The sequence below is a fragment of the Schistocerca cancellata genome, chromosome 1 (assembly GCF_023864275.1).
Source record: "Schistocerca cancellata isolate TAMUIC-IGC-003103 chromosome 1, iqSchCanc2.1, whole genome shotgun sequence".
NCBI classification, from domain to species: Eukaryota; Metazoa; Arthropoda; class Insecta; order Orthoptera; family Acrididae; genus Schistocerca; species Schistocerca cancellata.
The window spans coordinates 680,784,373-680,804,513 of NC_064626.1; the positions used below are offsets into that span (position 1 = coordinate 680,784,373).

General features: G+C 45.3%; 1 protein-coding gene across 1 annotated transcript in view; it reads left to right on the forward strand.

Annotated features, from left to right (window-relative positions):
• The window catches only part of LOC126184141 (uncharacterized), a 33,146-nt gene extending 13,212 nt beyond the window's left edge, over nucleotides 1–19,934 (forward strand). The window contains exons 2-4 of the mRNA XM_049926514.1: nucleotides 7,814–7,929; nucleotides 12,511–12,773; nucleotides 19,525–19,934. Of these exons, the coding sequence (XP_049782471.1) occupies nucleotides 7,814–7,929; nucleotides 12,511–12,773; nucleotides 19,525–19,619 (474 nt within the window). The 3' untranslated portion in view covers nucleotides 19,620–19,934. The remainder of the gene's footprint in view (nucleotides 1–7,813; nucleotides 7,930–12,510; nucleotides 12,774–19,524) is intronic.
• Nucleotides 19,935–20,141: the final 207 nt, after the last annotated feature.

A 20,141-nucleotide genomic window follows, 5' to 3' on the forward strand; every position in this document is an offset into this window, starting at 1 on the left:
TACCCACAGTCTGCTTTTATTCTTCAGCTTTTGGGCTTATAAAGTCACTTCCTTCACTAATTCTCTATGGGCCATCCAAAAATATTAGTTCGGAGTTATTTCTACTCAATAACGTATAACGTAAAACTGATGGTTTATGAGATACGGCAAACGTTGTGACAAACGAAGTATTTATGGAGTCTAATGAATTCTTCTTGCAACCGCAAAACGGTTAGTTCAGAATGAAAATTCGACGTAAATCCAAGGTCCCTTTTAAGTGACAAAATTACTAAGAATTTGACGCTAGTTATTACTGCTAATTCAAAAATAATCCACACTTATTTGTCACCATTGACAACGAGAAGCATGACAGTCCATTACGAGAGATACACTGGTCTCGCATTCGGGAGAACGACGGTTCAAACCCGCGTCCAGCCATCCTGGTTTGGGTTTTCCGTGATTTCCCTAAACTGTTTAAGGCAAATACCGGGATGGTTCCTCTGAAACGCTGTGGCCGAGCGGTTCTAGGCGCTTCAGTCCGGAACCGCACTGCTGCTACGGTCGCAGGTTCGAACCCTACCTCGGGCATGGATGTGTGTGATGTCCTTAGGTTAGTTAGGTTTAAGTAGTTCTACGTCTAGGGGACTGATGACCTCAGATGTTAAGTCCCATAGTGCTTAGAGCCATTTTAACCATTTTTGTTCCTCTGAAAGGCCACGGCCGATTTCCTTCTCCATCCTTCCCTAATCCGAGCGTGTGCTCCTTCCCTAATGACCTCGTTGTCGACAGGACATTAAACACCAGTCTCCTTCTCTCCTTTTACTAGAGATATGCGAACGGAGGGTTAAAGTATACTACGATCTTCTGCGATGAGTTAATTGTTATCTTTGTTTCAAGGTGTTCCAGCAATTAACCAGCTGTATGCTGATAGAAATTTAATTAGTTTCTTCAGTGACATACGGGATTCCGCCACAAACAAAACAAGGAATTACACAATTTGATTAGATTATAAGAAGAGAAGGTAAATAATCGTCGGTATAAGTGTTTGCGTGTAACAAACAATCTCTCGAAACTAAGATTACAAGCATTTCAGATAAAAGTCGTACGTCATCAAAAGAGGATACAGCTTTCTCATATAGAGTCGATAAGACATATGGAACAGTTTTTGACCTCTCATTTCTATCCTGCGCTCTGGAGCTCAAATGATGCCGATCAAATTTTCATTTCTTTAGGGCGTGAATTTGCGAACCCGTTGAACACATGTAGTACATATCAAAGGCGCATTAATTAAGAGCCGAATTCTAATCTTCGCAAGGCTAACCTTAATAATTTTTGTTCGAAAATTCCTTAAACTATACCAGCCCAGTCACCCGGTACATCTACATGCGTATCCGCGAGTCACCGTACATAATGCACTAGAGTCATTTATACCCTTTCTCATTCTATTCGCGGTTGTCGCTGGGAGAATTACAACTTTACGCCTTCACACGTGCCCAATATCTCCAACTTTCACAGCACTGCCAGGTCACTAACAGTGTATGGGAGGGAGTAATGAGATTATTAAATGATTTTGAAATGTTCCCTCTTAATTGTAACAATAAACCTCTCTGTGGAGCGCTGTGTTTTTCTTGTAGTTAATTTGATTTTGAAATATTGATTAAAAAACCTCTGACGACCAGCACACTATAAATCATATCTTTACCTTTTCCGTCAACTCATATTGATCATAATCGTGTCAAAGCAACGAACAAGGCACCATTAGCAGTCAAATTAAAAGTTTGTAAACTATTGGGAATTTGTAAACGACCTACGACTTGAATGTTTTTCCCTAACTACGTACGAGTAGCTTCCACAGAATTTTGTATGATTGTGATTCCATGAGCAAGCTGTTATTTAGATGCAGCGTAGCAGCGATGGTCTCACGAGGCAGACGCTTTTGATATGTGATAGATTTTTCAGAATTCAGCAGAAAAGCAAACAGCAACAGATCAACTGATGAACCGGGAGCGAGAAGTGACAGGGAGAAAGCTGAAGTGAGGGTGGTTTGTAGCTTTGCTTTGCGAGAGAATCTATATTAGCACTCCTGTTCTCTGAAGAAAGTGAAATGTCGAAGGTATGTGTTTCACTAAATTTGCTGTCATAATCCGCATCTGGATTCTTACCAGCGTTCTATGGAATCTCACAACCTCCTATTGGACTACAGCTAGCAAAATACTGAGACATTCAAACCAGCCTTCAGATTAACGACGACTTTGATTTGGATTTCTCTAATGAATCTCATTTTTGCATTTGTCTTCCCAGCAGCTAATTTCGTCCCATCTTTTCACCTTGGTATCTCGTGATTTTGCTTGATCGCTTTGGTTGATCGTCGACAGTTTAATCAAGTAACGTCGATTATTTTCGCCTACTTGTACGTAACGCCTTTTGATCTGAGGTTACGTGTCATTATTTCGGCTGCCGAATGCTGCTTCACTTCTAGAAACCTGGATAAGTGAGCTACTCAACAGTCTCTACACACCCACAATACGTGCCTGAAAGCCTCCGCACACGACACGAAAAGCAGTCTGTCTGATGTGGGTCTGTGCACCAGGGCGCAATGCTGACGTGCTTTCTGTCAGAACGAGCCACAACTGTGTGATTCCGAACCGACCATGATCGCAATAACCTACGAGAGATGTCACATGAGTAACACGTTCACAGGACCACCTTCAGTACCGTTATCGTAAATCTGGAATATCATTGAAGCAATGAGTCAGTTGTTTATCTGGCAGTTCTAAGAAAGTAAGTGACTAGTACTGACTACCTCTAAAGTATGCTGAATAAACCAAACGTCAGACATCTTTGTTAACTATTACAGTAAACTTCTGTCCCAGGAAAAATTGCTTGACAAGTGATATGTTGCTATTTTCGTGATAATGCTAATACTAAATAGCTATCGGTGACAGGAAATAGTACGAGGCGTCTTTTAATCTTGCAAATGACACTGTAACTGATCTGTGGAGCAGTGAAAGAAAGTACAATAGGATGATAAGTGATAACGTAGCTCTTACACGTGTGTGTGTGTGTGTGTGTGTGTGTGTGTGTGTGTGCGCGCGCGCGCGCGCGCGCGCGCGCGCGCGCGCGCGCATAGGGGCAGGAGAAGTTGCCTGGTGAATTATATGAGAGCTGGGTTCGCACCATCCTCATTGGACTATGAAAATACTTTAAGCAATAGCATACCTCTGGCATTTCGCAAGTACGAAATCGGAAGCTATACCCTTGTTGACAATACTAAGATCAAAACGGATCGACTAAAGATGTACTGGTGTGTTCAAAGCACCGAATTATAGTGGATCAGAAAATGCCTCACGAAATCTCAAACACGAACAGTATTAGTAATCACAAATAAAAAAACTTATCTTGCAGATTTGGGTAGTCGTAAACTTCCCCATAAATGAATTTGTCTCATAATGTGATGATGACAGTAAAGAGAATAGCGATAATTGTGGAATTAGGGATGAAGAAGACATTAATGAAATCGGTACTGCAGGATATGAAAAGAACGTGGAAGTCGATGTTATTTTATGTATAAAATTTCTTTGGACATTTGTTTACCAATATTGGTAACGATCTGTTTACTTATAGTAGTCAAGGTACTCACAATGTTGTTCCGTTTTCCATGACATATTTCTGTATCTTTGTAGGCCATTCTAGGCACACGCGCAACCGTGTCTGTTGGTAGTTATCACCGAAAAAACCTAATGACAGCAGCCGTCATAAGACCCCCTGTTGGAATTAGACAGTAGCAGGAGCATGGGCTAGCGAGACAGCATTTCACTGTCCTCGATATTGCTGCCCGTGGTCTCACGGCTGTTAAGTCAATATTAAACTAATGATTTGGAAGGAGGGGGAGGGGGGGTCGGTCATAGGCAAGCATACTCGTTATTAGCACCTGAACGGCCCACGCGATCAGCACCCGAGAGGGCAGACACATTAGTCTCTCAGTCGTGTAGGATCGCAAAGCCACGTCACCTTCCTGAAATCAGTAAATGAGTTTGTGGTAAGACTAACATCCACGCCAACACTGGGACGATGTCTGGAGCACCGCGAACTGCCAGCACGGCTGCCCAAGTTGCGGCGTCTCTTGACGCACCACCACCACCAAAGACAGCCGCGCCGTCGGTGGTGTGCCCATCGACAAGAGTGACGTCACGTCCTCTTCATCTCAGCCGAATCTCCTTTTTCGTACAGCATTACGATAGATAAATATCTGTATGGACGCCCAGAGATTGAACGAACATTACCAGCCTGCATTCTTCGTAGGCATACTCACACAACCTGGCGTGACGGTATGGGGTACCATTGGGTGTTTTCATTTTTTTATTTTTGGCTTCTGGTTTCATGACCATACCACCAAACATGGTTTATATATATCAGTAACAACTGTCAGTTTCAACTGTTATCTAAGTACAAATTTAAATCCATTTCCAGCACAAGAAGTATGTTTTTTTAATTGGAATTTTCACATTAAGCGTATCTATGTGCAAAGTTTAAATTAAAGTCATTTGTAAAAAAGAGTGAATAATGTTAACTAAATAAGTGTGTACAAATACACATCACTTGATGCGTCCTTTTTGTCTTCTGATGTATTAAGTAACTGCTCCCGTCCTCCAGGCATCGCAATTCTTCGTTTCTGCTCTGCTGCTTCGGAGTGGCTGCTCTCGCATGTTATCGTGTTGCTGGTCTCCCGCTACTCCCTGCCGCTACATCTACATCTACATCTACATTTATACTCCGCAAGCCACCCAACGGTGTGTAGCGGAGGGCACTTTACGTGCCACTGTCATTGCCTCCCTTTCCTGTTCCAGTAGCGTATGGTTCACGGGAAGAACGACTGCCGGAAAGCCTCCGTGCGCGCTCGAATCTCTCTAATTTTACATTCGTGATCTCCTAGGGAGGTATAAGTAGGGGGAAGCAATATATTCGATACCTCATTCAGAAACGCACCCTGTCGAAACCTGAACAGCAAGCTACACCACGATGCAGAGCGCCTCTCTTGTAGAGTCTGCCACCTGAGTTTGCTAAACATCTCCGTAACGATATCACGCTTACCAGATAACCCTGTGACGAAACGCGCCGCTATTCTTTGGACCTTCTCTATCTCCTCTGTCAACCCGACCTGGTACGGATCCCACACTGATGAGCAATACTCAAGTATAGGTCGAACGAGTGTTTTGTAAGCCACCTCCTTTGTTGATGGACTACATTTTCTAAGGACTCTCCCAATGAATCTCAACCTGGCACCCGCCTTACCAACAATTAATTTTATATGATCATTCCACTTCAAATCGTTCCGTACGCATACTCCGAGATATTTTACAGAAGTAACTGCTAGCAGTGTTTGTTCCGCTACCATATAATCATACAATAAAGGATCCTTCTTTCTATGTATTCACAATACATTACATTTGTCTATGTTAAGGGTCAGTTGCCACCAAGTGCCTATTCGCTGCAGATCTTCCTGCATTTCGCTGCAATTTTCTGATACTGCAACTTCTCTGTATACTACAACATCATCCGCGAAAAGCCGCATGGGACTTCCGACACTATCTACTAGGATCCCGCAGGATCTAGATTTTGACGTGGTTGTTTATATGGACACTTCTAATTCCCTGACAGCTGTATGTATGCGTTAAAACACCCTAACGCCTGTTGTTGCCACAAGAGTGGTAACGCAAGGCAGGGGCCTTTGTACCCCATAGCACTCAGTTGGTTTAGCATCTCATCTAGCCTGTCTGTCTTTTAAGAACGTCCTATTATTACGTGGTTCACCTCTTCTTCTTGTCCAGAAGTACAAAGATGTGAACGTTTTTTTTTTTTTTTTAAACGATGATGACTGAATTTCATTTACGCTGTGGTTCTCACTTCTGGTTCGCATAGTAAATTATTTAAACCCCAGGGATTACGTTCGTGACGTGTTAAGGACGGTGGCTGTGCCCCATTTTCGAACTGCGTGACGTTATCTTTCAACAAGATAGCACATTACCCCGTGTTGCCTCTGTTATGCTGACTGACCTCGCTACAGAAGATGTTGAACTCTCACTCTGGAAAAATTATTCTTCAGAGCTCTCCCCCACTGAAAACATCTGCTAATGGGTTGCCGAGAGACTGGCGCGCCACCAGTTACTGGCCACTGCGGATGATGACCTTTACCATAGAGTTGAATCAATAAGGAGCAACTTATCTGTGTCTGCCATTCAAGCTCAGTTCGACTCAAGTGCCAGCCGGGTTAGGGCCAACGTACTAAATTTCGAACCAAGCATACCTTCAAACTACCTACAGGTTTAATCGTGTATATTTTACCGGCACAATGAGTAAAATATTGTTACTTGCTATTTTTCGAGGTCTTGCAATACTAATGGACAGCAAATTAGTTCTTAATGTATTGCAGGCTTGTTTCTGGAAAAAGAGGTACGAATATTTGTCCTAAGTGTTCAAATGTCCAAATGCGTCTGAAATCCTATGCGACTTAACTGCTAAGGTCATCTGTCCTAAGCTTACACACTAAGTAACCTTAAGGGGCTCCGGAACGCCCTATACCTGCAATGTTAAAATAACGCTTATAAATTACATCTTTCCTCACAAAGTATTTGAGGTAGGAAGTTGAACTTTTTACAGATTATTTATTGGAATATGGGCTACAACTTAACACAGGGATTTTACAAAATTTTAGTTCAGTTATTAAAGATGATTTTTTTCAATTGTAATGAAAATTCACAACATTTTTTTTGCAATTTTTTATTTATATATTCAAAAATATACAGTTTTTTGGAAAAAGGCTGTGTTAATTTATGTAGAAGGTACTGTGTAACATTTACTGAAAGTTTGAAACAAATATGTTTGGAAGATCCTTAGAAAACATGTAATTAGTATGAGAAAATAAAAGTTTTGGGAATCGAGCGACAAAGATTGGATTAACTTTTTAGTGCATTCCAGGTCCATAGGATGGATTATCTTCATCCTCTGCAAACTCCTCCTCCAGCTTCCTCTTGTTCTTCCTCCTGTTTACTCTTGCTTGTATTTCTAGACTCTTTACAGCCCTGTCTGCAGCCCGAAGGCGTTCCTTGTCTAAAGCAAGCATCGCTCGTACCATGTTAGAACCTATCTTCATTCCCATATTTCTAAATACCTTGCACCTTACAATGTTGCCATCATTGAAAGTCGCAACAGCATCATACACACCAAAGTGAAGTGTTTCTATTCCAACAAATAATAGTCTTGGGGATTCTCGACCATATAACACTATTTACACTTTCATTGGGGTTTTGAGTTTTTCCGTGAATACACTTTTTCAACAGTTCAGGTGCTGCTAAGTCTCTGAAAATAGGTTAGCCACAACACATACTTTATCTCACATCACTAAAATGTACCTGATGAACACGGACGTTAATAATAACACCATTTGACAGCAGTTTAACAGCGCCACAGTGGGTCACGCCCATGTAGAACACATTTCAAAAAAAAATTAAAAATAGTTGTAGTCTACGGAATTGAATAAATTATATATCTATTAAAAGGTAATAGTCTGCAGATTCAGAAAACGCAAAAAAGTAAAAATTGAACTTTTCATGATTTTGAGCCTTTCCGGAGCCCCTTAATTATCCTAAGGACAAACACCCATGCCCGAGGGAGGACTCGAACCTCAACCGGGATCAGCCGCACAGTCCATGACTGTCCTAAGTGAGCACGCTTATTCTCTTGCGTTGGGCTAATTCTTTGTTTAATTGTGGGCTAATGCTGGGATGAGACGATGCGCCCTCGACTGGTGTGGTGATGTCCGCCGTTGTGTGCGCAGGCGCAGTGGCAGAAGAACGGCGGCCGGTGCGGGGAATGCGGCGACGACTACTCGCTGGAGAGGCCGCGCCCGCAGGAGAACGGCGGCGAGTTCGGCCTGGCCGTCATCGCAGCCACGTGAGTCACTCATTTTACTCGTGTACTGTTGCTACACGTGCAGGCCTGGCATCGTGTTGACAGTTCGTCGTGGCACCTTTGTATGGGACTTTTGGTCTATGATTGCTTAAAACACTGCTACACCGTTTACGACACAGTCGTCGTCAACAAACGATAGTGCTGTAGACATTGGCGAAAGCATTTGCGTATTCCGTTTTGTGTTGTGCGTTCTTCGTAGTTTTCTTTTCCTATTTTGCAATGAGTGAAGAGACTAATCCTGGTCCACAATGGAGTTCGAGTGCGGTCCTAGCAGCACCAGAAGGGTTACGCGATCCAAATGATCATTACGTCGGTTCTGCTTTCGCAGGAGCTCAGAAAACGGACGTAGGTTGCCAGCGGAAGGCGAGCCTTGTTACCCCGCTCCGGTCTCCTCCCCTCAGAAAGTACAAGTTCTCGTTTGTTTACGCTGCGACCTAGAATCTAAAGCTGACTATAACATGTTTTTGTTAATAATAAGTAAGTACAATGAACAAGAAACTAATCATTCCCAGGAGAGACCACGCCAATGCAGCCTCTAACCTTTGTAATGGCTTTAATTGAGCGAGAAAGAAAGTCCTTATGTGACGTATGCCAAATCCAGCTGAAGCCACTCGTGGGGTGATTGGAGCTGCCAAATTGTGGGCATGTTGGTTGCTAAGCTTCACCAGCTATTCCAGATAGTCTCAGGCGTTGGCTACGGAATTATAGCCGGGTCAGCCGATGTGCTACAGAGTGTCCGAGTGTTCGTTAAACCAAGGACGTATGTGTGCAACCTTGTGATCATGGCTGCTGGCGTCTTGGAAGACGGGAGGGTCCACAGCATAATCATAATGAAGATTGTAAGTAGGCTGCTTAGGTTTTTATGTTGGTAACGCCACGTAGCGTTCTGTATGAAAATTACTGACTGCGCTGTGTGCAGTCTGGGGCTGGTTTGCTTTCTTGGAATATTCGCTATTGTACTGTTGGGCAGTTGGATGTGAACAGCGCGTAGCGTTGCCCAGTTGAAGGTGAGCCGCCAGCAGTGGTGGATGTGGGGAGATGGCAGAATTTTTAGAGCGGACGATCTGGAAATTGAAATAAGAACACCGTGAATTCATTGTCCCAGGAAGGGGAAACTTTATTGACACATTCCTGGGGTCAGATACATCACATGATCACACTGACAGAACCACAGGCACATAGACACAGGCAACAGAGCATGCACAATGTCGGCACTAGTACAGTGTATATCCACCTTTCGCAGCAATGCAGGCTGCTATTCTCCCATGGAGACGATCGTAGAGATGCTGGATGTAGTCCTGTGGAACGGCTTGCCATGCCATTTCCACCTGGCGCCTCAGTTGGACCAGCGTTCGTGCTGGACGTGCAGACCGCGTGAGACGACGCTTCATCCAGTCCCAAACATGCTCAATGGGGGACAGATCCGGAGATCTTGCTGGCCAGGGTAGTTGACTTACACCTTCTAGAGCACGTTGGGTGGCACGGGATACATGCTTACGTGCATTGTCCTGTTGGAACAGCAAGTTCCCTTGCCGGTCTAGGAATGGTAGAACGATGGGTTCGATGACGGTTTGGATGTACCGTGCACTATTCAGTGTCCCCTCGACGATCACCAGTGGTGTACGGCCAGCGTAGGAGATCGCTCCCCACACCATGATGCCGGGTGTTGGCCCTGTGTGCCTCGGTCGTATGCAGTCCTGATTGTGGCGCTCACCTGCACGGCGCCAAACACGCATACGACCATCATTGGCACCAAGGCAGAAGCGACTCTCATCGCTGAAGACGACACGTCTCCATTCGTCCCTCCATTCACGCCTGTCGCGACACCACTGGAGGCGGGCTGCACGATGTTGGGGCGTGAGCGGAAGACGGCCTAACGGTGTGCGGGACCGTAGCCCAGCTTCATGGAGACGGTTGCGAATGGTCCTCGCCGATACCCCAGGAGCAACAGTGTCCCTAATTTGCTGGGAAGTGGCGGTGCGGTCCCCTACGGCACTGCGTAGGATACTACGGTCTTGGCGTGCATCCGTGCGTCGCTGCGGTCCGGTCCCAGGTCGACGGGCACGTGCACCTTCCGCCGACCACTGGCGACAACATCGATGTACTGTGGAGACCTCACGCCCCACGTGTTGAGCAATTCGGCGGTACGTCCACCCGGCCTCCCGCATGCCCACTATACGCCCTCGCTCAAAGTCCGTCAGCTGCACATACGGTTCACGTCCACGCTGTTGCGGCATGCTACCAGTGTTAAAGACTGCGATGGAACTCAGTATGCCACGGCAAACTGGCTGACACTGACGGCGGCGGTGCACAAATGCTGCGCAGCTAGCGCCATTCGACGGCCAACACCGCGGTTCCTGGTGTGTCCGCTGTGCCGTGCGTGTGATCATTGCTTGTACAGCCCTCTCGCTGTGTCCGGAGCAAGTATGGTGGGTCTGACACACCGGTGTCAATGTGTTCTTTTTTCCATTTCCAGGAGTGTATTATGACTTTTGAACATTATTAAGGTAAATACATTGTTTGTTTTCTGTCAAAATCTTTCATTTGCTAACTATGCCTATCAGTAGTTAGTGCCTTCTGTAGTTAGAATCTTTTATTTAGCTGGCAGTATTGGCGCTCGCTGTATTGCAGTAGTTTGAGTAACGAAGATTTTTGTGAGGTAAGTGATTCATGAAAGGTATTGTTAGTTAGGGCCATTCTTTTGTAGGGATTATTGAAAGTCAGATTGCGTTGCGCTAAAAATATTGTGTGTCAGTTTAGTGATGATCAGAATAAGTAAAGAGAGAAATGTCTGAGTACGTTCAGTTTTGGTCAACTGTTTGAAAATCAAATAACGTGGGGGTTTACCAGAACAGTAATTCATAAATTTTTCTAAGGGGAGGTTTCAAGATGTAGTTCAGAGGACAACACTTTGTCACCGAGAACGTTGAAATAAACAGCCTGCTTCATTTTATCGGTAATTTGAATGAGCTGGTCCGAATCACTATACGAAAAACATCTTCAAAACATCACATAACCATACACGACCAAAACTACACTCTCCATACACCGTGGGTAAAGCACCTGATCGGGATCTCGATGCAATCGACGCGTCGCATCATCTGAAAAGAGGCGAATCGCGAATCGGGACACACTACAACCCTCTAGTTAGCTACTGTCCATTTCCTAAGCTGTCTGGCCCACTGAAAACATATCGGTGCACTTGCCGCTGTGGCAACGCCATTTTGCGAGGTACCCGACGCCAAAAGTCCACAGCATGCAGTTTCTTCGCAATGTTCGCCTGTATTCACCAACAGCTGCAATTCCTGTAGGGCTGGGAACAGATTCTCATTGACAATGCGTAATATTCGTCTCCGGTCCCTGTCGGGTGGGATCCATTTACGGTCACTGTTCCCTTTCGCAAGTTATTCACCCTGTCCGCGTTGATGCACCAAAGATCTAGCAACTCCATCCCATACAGTCGGCTGGCACACACGTTGATGCACCAAAGATCTAGCAATTCCATCCCATACAGTCGGCCGGCAGACACACACAACACGTCACTAAGAAGACTTGTCATTGGTGGATGTACCAGTTCTACACGATCTACAGAACTCCAAAGCGATCACTGTGCTCTTTTAACATGATCAATGTTTTCTTTCATGAACATATTATTCTTTAATTTTATTTAGAAACTTTTTTGGAGAAATAATATTTCCAGAAATGTCACAAGTTACTGAAATAGTATCACTCACTAACTAAATTGGTCAATCTCTGTTGATCCATTGTGGATAAAGGACAGCAACCGATCAAACTTTTGCAACGAAAAACACGCAACTAGTAGGAAGTTTAGAGAACGTACTTTATTTAGACAACCAGTTTCGGCATCTCAATAATCCCATCTTCAGGCCTTTATGCACTCCATGTACAGACAATCAGATGTATCTATACTTGCAAAACTGGAGCTATCAGTATTCGGATTCCATGAATTTGTTTTTGGAGTGTTTACTTCGAAGACTTGATCCTGGAGTGCACAGAGGCCTGAAAGTTGGATTATTGAGATGCGGAAGCTGATTGTCTAAATAAAATAACTTCTCAAAAGATCCAGCTGGTTGGCGATTGTCCTTGGTAAAAATTTATAAATGTACTTTCTTAAATTTCACTAATTATGACCCCTGTCCTTCCTTAGCTGCATTGTAGATTCATAGCTTTACAGTCTACGAGCTAGCGTAGCGTTTCTAGAATCCGGAAGACATTGTTCAGTTTAAAGAGTCAACATCTCGGAATTTGGGGTACAGAGACATGTCACTGAGGATAGTCCTGCGGTTCACAAAAGCTGGTAACTCCTGGGCCTGCCTAATGCCTGCCATCCCGCCAGTTTCAACTCAACAAATTTCTACACCGTGATCTTCACTTATATAAAATATAAGTGTGGGAAAGGTGAGAGAAAATTGATCATACAGGATCCTAGCGGAGGTGCGGTCTCATGACGCCTGCGCTTAATTTGTGTGTGCGATTTTCTTTGTGCTTCTGGGAGAAGAGTACAAAAAATTATTAACTAAAGTAAAATACATTGCTTTGTAGGTACGAACGCGCTAGCGTCATAAACGCTACAGCGCTAATAACGGCGAACCATATGGGCTACTTCGTCTTCCGCCTTTGTCCGCTCGAAGAGGAAGGCCAGCTGGAAACGGAGGAATGCTTCTCTAAGTGGCCGCTGTCTCTCACAGATGGCAGCACCGAGTACGTGCTGCCGTCCAACGACACGGGCTACTACTCCGTGGAGCTGCAGCTGCCAGAGGACCTCGAGTGCAAACAGTGCGTCCTCCAGTGGACCTATGTCGCAGGTTTGTGCCACTTCCCACTCTCAGAGGCAATGTGAATGTTTAGATCGCTTGGCGTTGATGTAGTGCAATATCTAAATATTTCACATGCTTCGATATTCACAACCAGACGAACGTCATTAAAAAAACAAAAACGGAGATGCGAGAATACAGAAGTCATACGGACGTGCAAGGGATTACCAGGGAACTCACACGGAGCAGTATTCAGTGTGCACAAACGTAGTTGGGGGGAAGGGGGGGTGGAGGAGAAGATCAAAACTCATACTCAGAAGATAAATCTCGGATTACTTTCTCCCTCAAGTTTCAGTGACAAGGGTTACCACTATATTCCTGCGATCTGTTGGAGAAGCATTAAATGTGTGACAGTATAGTGTGATGAATGTAATAAACTGTTAATGCGGTCTAACGATGTGTTTGCGTTGTAATAAATCAATGCAGAGTAATAGAGAGGAAAAGGGAGGATGAAATCCGATTCTGACACATTACCTATTCCTTTCAGAAATTTCCAAGGAAGCTGCGAAAATTAATGTAGCTGTCAGAAGGACGGGGTTTCTATAATAGTGTTCTATGTCTAGGCTCTCTAAAACAGAATAGGAATCAATTATACTTGTTCCCCGATATCTGAGGTTATGCGTTAGAGGAAGTTAGGAGAATAGTCTTATCCACTTTATTGAAATCAAACAGTTTGTGTCACGAGCGAGTTTGGAAACACTTAAATCAGAGACTATGGCAAACTAATCTATGTATTGATACCACGGTGGCTTTTAAAACCTGTAAGATATTGCAAATTGAATCAACATTATCGTGCCCTTTATTATAATGAAGGATACTCGCAGCTACTCTTTCACTAAACTTTTGTCTCGTGTATTGCCATAGTCTACCTTCAGTGTGTTGTCTTCGTGGAGCCTAAGAAATTGAACTTTCACTCGAATTTCACTATCAGAAAATATTCTTTCATTCATCGAAAATGGTCAGAGAACCCAGACATTTATTCGTAAATGTAGATGCATTACTGGTGATAAGTACTGAGTGCTTCAACTGGACGCACAAAAAAACAGAATGGTAAAAACGGAGAGTAGCTTTTATTAAAGTAAACACATCTCTCAAAACGATGTTGTTGATGTATCAAAAACTAAAAATGTTGAGTAAGTATGTTTTTTTTGAGTTACAGCAGACAGAGGTGGACTTTTGCTGTGGAAACCGATCAAGAGCAGGCGAGTTGCTTAAGCAGCAGTGGACGGATATGTGATGGGAGAAACTGGGAGACATAGGCGAAAAAAAGAAATGAATTAGAGAACACATTTTGATGTAAAAACGCCAAAAAGCTGTTGAAATTTGTCTTGTTCTTCAACTGGTTCCGACAGTAATGTTTCCGACTGGCAGACCAAATTTTCAAAAAAAAAAAAAAATGATGTATTCAAGTCATTTGTAAAAGCTGTGGAGCACAACTGAAATAGTACTTGATTGGAGAACAGAATGAAGTCGAAGACTTAATTATGGACGAAATAAAAACTAAATTGAGGTGGGCGGGATATGTAAACAAGCGAGTACATAGTAGATGGATGAAGGAAGTTATTTACTGAACTGCAAGAGATATGAAAAGACCGAGGCGCCGACCAGGCGGAAGATCAAACTAGGAAACGCACAGGACTACGGAGGACTCTTATTGCTTAAAACAGCAGCATATGGAATGTTTCGGAAGAGGCCTTTGAACAGCAGTGTGTGTCAAATAGCAGATGATAATGATGGAATAAACGTTAGAAGTTAACGGAATAGTGATAACAGAGATTATTTTTATGAATATTATAGAGTCGTGACGAAACCAAAATCGAACCGTTCAAGCTTAAGAAAATTTAATCCTCTCTCCTTTCTCCAGAGGTAATTATCCCCTGGTTGGGAACCACTGGTCTAGAATAACCAACAAGTTTTTATTTCGAACGATTAGTGACAGAGGTAGGCTCTTTGGAACTGTAGAAGGCTCGTAGTGATGAGCACACGACCCGCCGCTGTTGCAGTAACCGCGAGGCTGGCATCATTCTGAATCATCGTACACATGCATGCTGCGGCTTGCTTGGAAGTCGCCACTTGGCAATGTTTTACGAATAACGTGAGATGATGCACTGTTGGCATTTGTGAAGCGAAAGGGAGGGGGGGGGGGGGGAGTGGTGGACGGTGCTCCAGATGGCAGTTCTTCTCTGAGAGCCATTGGTGGCGTAAGTGCATGCTGGCGTCTGCGTGTATCTGAGAGCGAGCGCATTTAGTATCTCCTATCTCGAGCTGAGTCGAAAAGGCTTGAAATGATACCCTAGCAGTGAGGTCCATCACTTGTGTTACAGGTGCATTGCTACAAGTAGCCGGCCAGAGTGGCCCAGCGGTTCTAGGCGCTACAGTCTGGAACCGTGCGACCGCTACGGTCGCAGGTTTGAATCCTGCCTCGGGCATGGATGTGTGTGATGTCCATAGGTTAGTTAGGTTTAAGTAGTTCTAAGTTCTAGGGGACTGATGACCTCAGTAGTTAAGTCCCATAGTGCTCAGAGCCATTTGAACCGTTTTGCTACAAGCAAGAATACGTCGCTACTATTGCTAACTTATGCCAGACCAGAACTCTAACAAAAATTTCATGATTTTCACATCTTTATTGTGTAACCCACACCGATCCATTAATTTCGCTGAATTTAAATTATTTCTCGTTACAATTAGGCACTCTTGAGTGATCCCAAACGAAGGATTATCTAGATAGTAACTTGTATCAGGTAGATCAGTATGACTCGCCCGTTATGAGTTACTGCGACGTCCGCTTATCCGGTACCAGAAGTGTTACTCCAAAGTGGAGTCTCGTATTTAACATGTGAAAGGCGAGAGGCAGACGTTGCTGTCAGTTAGCTGATTAAGTAGCTCATATACTCAATTTCTGTTTGCTATCTTCACAAAATTCCTTGAACGATAATATGGAGACCACCGATACATCCAAGTATTTAAGTAAGTTTTAATAACAAGCTCTATTTATTAGCACTGAGTACAAGTGTTAGTTTGAAGAAGCCTCCTGAATACTATCGAGAAGGTCCAGCAACTACAGCAAGTCCATTAACAGGCAGCTTACTACCACCAAAGGCCTGTGAATTTTTTGTCTTGAGCCACTTTGTAGAGATCACAGTAATTTGCTCCACGTGCCTTTAATGAAGCATAATTGCTGTTCCTCAAAAGTGAAACAGTATGAGTGAATCACGATATTCACACCAAAACAGACGGTGATAAGTTACCAGACAATACTTTGCTGTACTGACGCCACATTTGGTTTAGCAGCAGGAGTGTGATCCACCAAGGGATGTGTACAGTACATGTAAGTACACTCCTGGAAATGGAAAAAAGAACACATTGACACCGGTGTGTCAGACCCACCATACTTGCTCCGGACACTGCGAGAGGGCTGTACAAGCAATGATCACACGCACGGCACAGCGGACACACCAGGAACCGCGGTGTTGGCCGTCGAATGGCGCTAGCTGCGCAGCATTTGTGCACCGCCGCCGTCAGTGTCAGCCAGTTTGCCGTGGCATACGGAGCTCCATCGCAGTCTTTAACACTGGTAGCATGCCGCGACAGCGTGGACGTGAACCGTATGTGCAGTTGACGGACTTTGAGCGAGGGCGTATAGTGGGCATGCGGGAGGCCGGGTGGACGTACCGCCGAATTGCTCAACACGTGGGGCGTGAGGTCTCCACAGTACATCGATGTTGTCGCCAGTGGTCGGCGGAAGGTGCACGTGCCCGTCGACCTGGGACCGGACCGCAGCGACGCACGGATGCACGCCAAGACCGTAGGATCCTACGCAGTGCCGTAGGGGACCGCACCGCCACTTCCCAGCAAATTAGGGACACTGTTGCTCCTGGGGTATCGGCGAGGACCATTCGCAACCGTCTCCATGAAGCTGGGCTACGGTCCCGCACACCGTTAGGCCGTCTTCCGCTCACGCCCCAACATCGTGCAGCCCGCCTCCAGTGGTGTCGCGACAGGCGTGAATGGAGGGACGAATGAAGACGTGTGTTCTTCAGCGATGAGAGTCGCTTCTGCCTTGGTGCCAATGATGGTCGTATGCGTGTTTGGCGCCGTGCAGGTGAGCGCCACAATCAGGACTGCATACGACCGAGGCACACAGGGCCAACACCCGGCATCATGGTGTGGGGAGCGATCTCCTACACTGGCCGTACACCACTGGTGATCGTCGAGGGGACACTGAATAGTGCACGGTACATCCAAAGCGTCATCGAACCCATCGTTCTACCATTCCTAGACCGGCAAGGGAACTTGCTGTTCCAACAGGACAATGCACGTCCGCATGTATCCCGTGCCACCCAACGTGCTCTAGAAGGTGTAAGTCAACTACCCTGGCCAACAAGATCTTCGGATCTGTCCCCCATTGAGCATGTTTGGGACTGGATGAAGCGTCGTCTCACGCGGTCTGCACGTCCAGCACGAACGCTGGTCCAACTGAGGCGCCAGGTGGAAATGGCATGGCAAGCCGTTCCACAGGACTACATCCAGCATCTCTACAATCGTCTCCATGGGAGAATAGCAGCCTGCATTGCTGCGAAAGGTGGATATACACTGTACTAGTGCCGACATTGTGCATGCTCTGTTGCCTGTGTCTATGTGCCTGTGGTTCTGTCAGTGTGATCATGTGATGTATCTGACCCCAGGAATGTGTCAATAAAGTTTCCCCTTCCTGGGACAATGAATTCACGGTGTTCTTATTTCAATTTCCAGGAGTGTAGTTCACAGCACAGCAGGTGCGAGCGGATGCAAGGGCAGAGAGAGGCACACTTACGTTATGGCAATAATAACGCTGAAGTCCTACACTCCGTCAACGTCGCGTAGGTGAGGAGCGTGACTGCGCGCCCAGGAACTACCTTTTCACGATGCAACAAACCTAATTGCTGAAAAAGGCAACCATTCACCTATGTTCAAAACTCTACGATTTGGTCACGTGGAACCTTTTCATCTCAGCGAAGACTGGCACCCTCTCGTGTAACGGTTATTACTGGCAAGTCGCAATGCATAAATGATACACTATTCCTAATGCAGACGTTCTGAGGGCGATGTTAAACTCAGAAACGCGTCGTCGTCCCGTAATTCTAATCTTGCAGATGCCATACACTGCTCTCGGTGCGCTATAACTTTCATACCTTATCCATGCTTCCTCTACAGTGCTGTAATTTTCATAAATGGAAGTGCGTAATACAAGGATTTTCTTAAAGCTCCAGACAGTAAAACTGCGTACTGTATCTGAACTAGAATCTGGAACCTTCTATTTCCCGGGCAATGCTCATACCGAGTGAGCTATCCAGATATGACTCGGTGAACCGCCATTACAGTTCACAGGTCTCTCCTACTTTTCAAATTCACGAAAACTCTCCCACTCCCCCTGCTGGAATAGCACTCCTGCAAGAAAAGTTAGAGCTGGGAAACTGCTTTGCCACATCCTAGTGTTTGCTTCCAGAATGTATCTTTGCAACGGACTGTGCACTGCCTTGCAACTTCCTCACACCTGCATGCCAGACTGGGATTCGACTTTCGCGGACAAAGCTGTAACCGACTGAGCTGTGCAGGCACGAATCAGTCCATGTCTCTCAGCTTCAATTCTTCCAGTACTTCTCCCAAGACAGCAGTGCTTCAGCGTTCGGCCGTGTGTGCCCTGTTGGTACCAATCCTTGTCCTGGTGGCGGAGCCAGTGCTTCACTGTGCGAATCACCTCCTCATCGTCCTCAAGTGTATTCCGCGGATGGCATGCTGTAATGGCACAAACAAGTGGAAGTTCGAGGGAGCTAGGTTAGGTGTATCACGTGTGATAGCCGTGGATGGTCTCCCCGACCGCTGCAAATCGTGGAGCTCCGCCGAAACGCCTTTTAATGACCTCACCCTCCGTGCCGAGCGACTAACTGTACTTCTATCGACAGCAGATGCTCCATCGACTTTGCAAAAGCGTTTGTGAATATTGCCCACAGTTTCTTCCTCTGCAGTGAGAAATTCAATGACGGCCCGTTTCTTATAGCGTACATCAACTACAGACGCCATTTTGAAACTGTCCTGCAGCTACGCTATCTGTCGGGAGTGACGGAAACTTGGCGCGCTCGCTCAGGAGACTTCAAATAATACATACGCAACGTTTCACATTCGTAGCATTATTTTCGGCTTAGAACCTCTTAGTAATCGAGGAAGCTGCAGCTAACGTGACACGTGACAATTTTTACATAACGAAACCGCTGACACATGTGGGAAAAGCAGTAAGTGACAACATGTATCCTACAAACATTTGTAGTTTGTCTCCCTGTGGATTACCGCCTGACAAGTAAGCAATCCCCAGGCTGTGACAATCCATTTCTTCGCAATATCCTTTCTTCCAGCAGTGCTAGCCGGCAAGATATGCAGAAGAACTTCTGCGAACCATGCAAAGTAGGAAAGGTTCTGGCAAAAGTAAAGCTATGCGGTGCGTCGATGGATGGGAGGGGTGGGGGGGGGGGGGGGGGAAGGGGGATGGTGTCATGTGTCATGGCTTAATAGCTCTATCGATATGAGCATTGAAAGAGATATGACAGTTTGCAGTTTCGAGTCGCGTTACGGCACACAGTTTCAAAACTGCGCACATTCTGCTGCAGAATGAAAGTTTCATTCGGGACACTGATTTTCTATTGTTAATTAGTAATGCACAGCGAGATTCTTTATCTGCTAGAAAGGCAACGGAGTGATGTTTTCGTAGGTAACAACTGGGGCGTGTGTGACGACGGAACGCAAGGCCTCGGCTGCGGGCCGCAGGAGACGTTCCGCACGTGCACGGACATCGCCATAGCGTGAGTCCGTGCATCCGCCTCGCGGATCGCGGACGTGGGCTGCACCGCTGCCGCACCTCACTGGCCGCTCACTTGGATGTCAGCACAGCCACAGATCATCTATTCTGCGCTACAGCCGAGGCGGCGTCATCTTCTGGTCTCCGCTAACCGAGACGAGAGCATCAAGTGATGCCCACTGCAGTCGTCGCCCCCCAGGCAACTCCTACACTCTCAGGGAATAGCGACTACCAAAGATACCTGTACATTATAATAATGTTTATTTTTTTACACGTCTACAATGTAATTATTTTTTGTATTTATTTGAAATGTTTACGTAGTCTTAGTTTTCGTGTAGCTAATATTTTGAAATAAATGTTTTCTTCTAAAATGCTTATACTACTCTATTCTCCAAGGATATGTACTGTATCATCAGGATTCCAGAAACGTCTTCCATCATTCCGTCTCCTGTTTTTAAAGACACATCCACACAATAGTCCTATTCTTGAGTTTTCGAGAGTCATATGAATTCTACGAGTACTGCAGTACT